Below are 3,275 nucleotides of genomic sequence, written 5' to 3' on the forward strand. Positions count from 1 at the left end.
AGTGCACCGTAGGCAGTGCAGGTCTGTGCATAAGAAGTAGAAAACGGAGGACTTCTAGGGCACCGAGACGTCTTTCCATCGCCTTGTGTGAACAGTACAGAAAGCTAAGAGGCGGCCGAGTGGTGCGCTGCATTTACTAACGCGCACGCCCATGCCTTTTTTCCTCTACTAAATCTTACATACTATGTACTTTCAGGCAAGCTTCAGGCCGCTCCAGCAAGCTAAACACCTGGATTGAGGTATGTTTTAGATCTAGTTTAACGAGGCCTCCTATATTATTTACGCATGTTCTTCAAGTTTACACCCTTTAGTTCAACACCGTTCCACTTACTCTAAGGAGCGGCCGACAAAAAGACAACACGTCGATGCCTCAGGCAACCATTCAACAGGCTAACTCATGGTAGCAGACATGTCCAGCTACTACTCTAGCAAAAGCTACAAGAAGCCCTCCGACTCTGCTTCCGACCATATAGAACATCACTACAATAGTTCAGTACCTCAGCTTCACATCAGTACTTCAAAACAGACAGAACCATGGAATCTGTCACAGCAACCACGAATCGTGCAAGATATGAAAGAACAGGCATACAGCCCAGCTACGTCAGTACATACCACGAAAACTACTTCCAGTACGCTGCTACCACAGAGAATAATCCGTCATCACTCAGATCTGTCTGTGGCACACAACAGTCTCAGTCTCGGTCTACAGAGTAGCTCATCTTTGCTCACTCCCAGCTATAGTCCCTCTACATTCAACTTACCTACACAAGAAGGAACATGGAGTTCGTTCAATCTCCGAAGCGCTGAAAATAGACAGCCCCACTATTTATCGCGCCAGTCTAATGTTAAACCATCACGCTATCCCCACAGTGGAATTAATAATAAAGGCTACTTCTCAGTCAGAACAAGCCAATCAGCACTTAGCAATGAGGCTGACTTCTCAAGCCAAAGTTTGCCATTAGATTTCTACAGCCTAATTAAAAACACGAATGTTAAATCTATAGCTAGTATTGCAACAATAGTATCAACTATACCCTTAGATCAAGAGTCTCGTGTTAGCAGCACGCGTAGCCGTAAATCAAGAAGTAAACCAATCAAGTGTGATCATGCCGGATGTAATAAGACACCTAAATGTGATTCTACGTACAAGTGAGTACGTTTCGGCTCCATAAATACCGGCAATGCTGAATTCTGAACAGGAAGCATCAGCTCAAACACGAAAAGTCATTCACGTGCAACGTGCCCAAATGCAAAAGGGCTTCACAAGGATTTACCACATCAAACGATCTAGATCGACACAAGAAGAGTGTTCACCAAGTAGATTTCAACAAAGGATCTTACAGGTATATAGGCAAAGATTGTAAGGATAAGGAAAAAACATAGCCGCGTCTGGACAATTTCAGAAAGCATATTCAACGAATACATCAAGACGAAGATGAGACAGATGTGATTAAGAAGTAATATTCTGCGTTCAAATGTTTAATCTAGCAAACTGACGTTAGTAGATCGAAGTAGAACCCTGAAAAGCAACCCTCTTTAATAAACCAAGAGTCTGCAGACGCACACATAGACGCCAGCTTAATGTTAGCTGGCATGGATAAGTTCTTCCCACTCAGCCCAACGATGGGCAATTCATCTCCTCTCGATCTTTCAATGAAACACGACCATATGGACTTTCTGAAACAAGTTCGTCGCCAATACCTAGCACCGAGGCTATCCTTAGCTCAGCAAACACAAATTCCTCCCCTTACCCAAGTGTCCGCGGAGATCGCACCGAGAGAAACCCTTTCCCAGGCTGCTCTATCGGATATAGATTACGGGTTCTCCAATGCACCTCAGACAAAGGCCGAGCAACAAAAAATAGCACAGAAAAAGCCCACTGCCGTGTCTTCCCCTTCTAGTACTATAGATATTGGTCATATTCTGGACGTCCTACAGCAAGGGAGTAGTTCAGCAAAACGAGTTAATACATCGGCTGAAAACGTACAGCCAGGTTCGGACACTCAATCTAACACGGATCTAGTAGTCTTGACTAGACGTGATGCTTTAGAAATCATCAAGTTTATCACACAGAGCACAAACATTGCTCAGGCGGCGCCATATAAGGCTAGAAAAAGTCAGACAACAGGTCTGAAAGTCTGTCCGCGTCCTGAATGTGGATATGCCTTCAATCGGGAATGTGATTTGCGGAGACATATGAAACGGCATAAGAAGCCTTACGGCTGCACATATCCCAGGTGCCACAAGCGCTTTAGCGCGAAATCAGATTGGAAACGCCACGAAAACAGCCAACACTTCCAGCCTGAGGTGTTCCAATGTGCTTTTAAACTATCTCCCGGTGCGATTTGTGGAGTTTATTCACCTCAAAAGGAAAAATTCGAAATCTACTTGAAGATATATGGCGTTTCTTCTCCCGAAGCCGTAGAGACTCTGAACACACGCAGTAAGATTGGGAAGGATTGTTAAGGGTCCTTTTGGTGTGGCTTCTGCAAAAATATTGTTGAGCTTAAGACGAAGCTTAATGTAGTATGGGACGAACGGTTTGATTATATAGTAGAGCACTTGGAACAAGATGATAAAAAGAGCATTAGAGAGTGGATATGTGTCGAGCAGAACAAAACCAAGAAAGAATTAGGAGAAGAGAGGATGCAAAATGATGGCGAGGATGAAGAGAGAGGAAGGAATAAGGACTTCGTATTGGTTGGAGGGGATTATGATTGCGATAATCCGCTTCCGCCTTCATCTCCCCGACTAGAACACATACCTCGGACCCTAATATTGATAGGTGAAAGCTTATCACAATTAATTTCCCCATTTTTTAGTAATGAGGGCAACAGAAAGCGACCTGCACCTAACAATACTAATGACCTAGATCTAAGAAGCCAGCAAAAGAGGAGAATAAACACTATTACCAACAGATATTGTGTATATACACGGTACGCCACGTCCATACTTTGTTATTAATAGCTAATCGTAGAGCAGTGCTCGTGTCAAAGTGGACCATGCAACTCACTTCAACCTTCATATCTAGAATGCAACCATACACTGTGTTGGAGTTGTGAGTTGGTCACAGAGAAGTTTGTGATGGTGGATTCAATGGAACTTTACCAACTAGTATAGTTTTTACTACTTATAACAGAAGAATCTTTTGAAACTTAATTAATTATATATATCTAACTCAATCTTTTCATAGTATAACATTTGTTATGGGCGGAGAGGCCTAGCGAACGAGTATGCTTCTACCTATCGTACAGAAGCTAAAAGATGAGGAAAAG

General features: G+C 43.1%; 1 protein-coding gene across 1 annotated transcript; it reads left to right on the forward strand.

The window, feature by feature from the left end:
- Positions 1–409: 409 nt before the first annotated feature.
- Positions 410–3,120, forward strand: COCCADRAFT_42231 (uncharacterized protein; the record flags this gene model as incomplete). The annotated part of the gene is made up of 6 exons (XM_007720697.1): positions 410–1,149; positions 1,200–1,343; positions 1,404–1,446; positions 1,516–2,461; positions 2,528–2,925; positions 2,983–3,120. The coding sequence occupies 6 exons, from the start codon at positions 410–412 to the stop codon at positions 3,118–3,120; spliced, it is 2,409 nt and encodes an 802-aa protein (XP_007718887.1).
- Positions 3,121–3,275: the final 155 nt, after the last annotated feature.

The sequence above is a fragment of the Bipolaris zeicola genome (assembly GCF_000523435.1).
Source record: "Bipolaris zeicola 26-R-13 unplaced genomic scaffold scaffold_582, whole genome shotgun sequence".
Taxonomy (NCBI): Eukaryota; Fungi; Ascomycota; class Dothideomycetes; order Pleosporales; family Pleosporaceae; genus Bipolaris; species Bipolaris zeicola.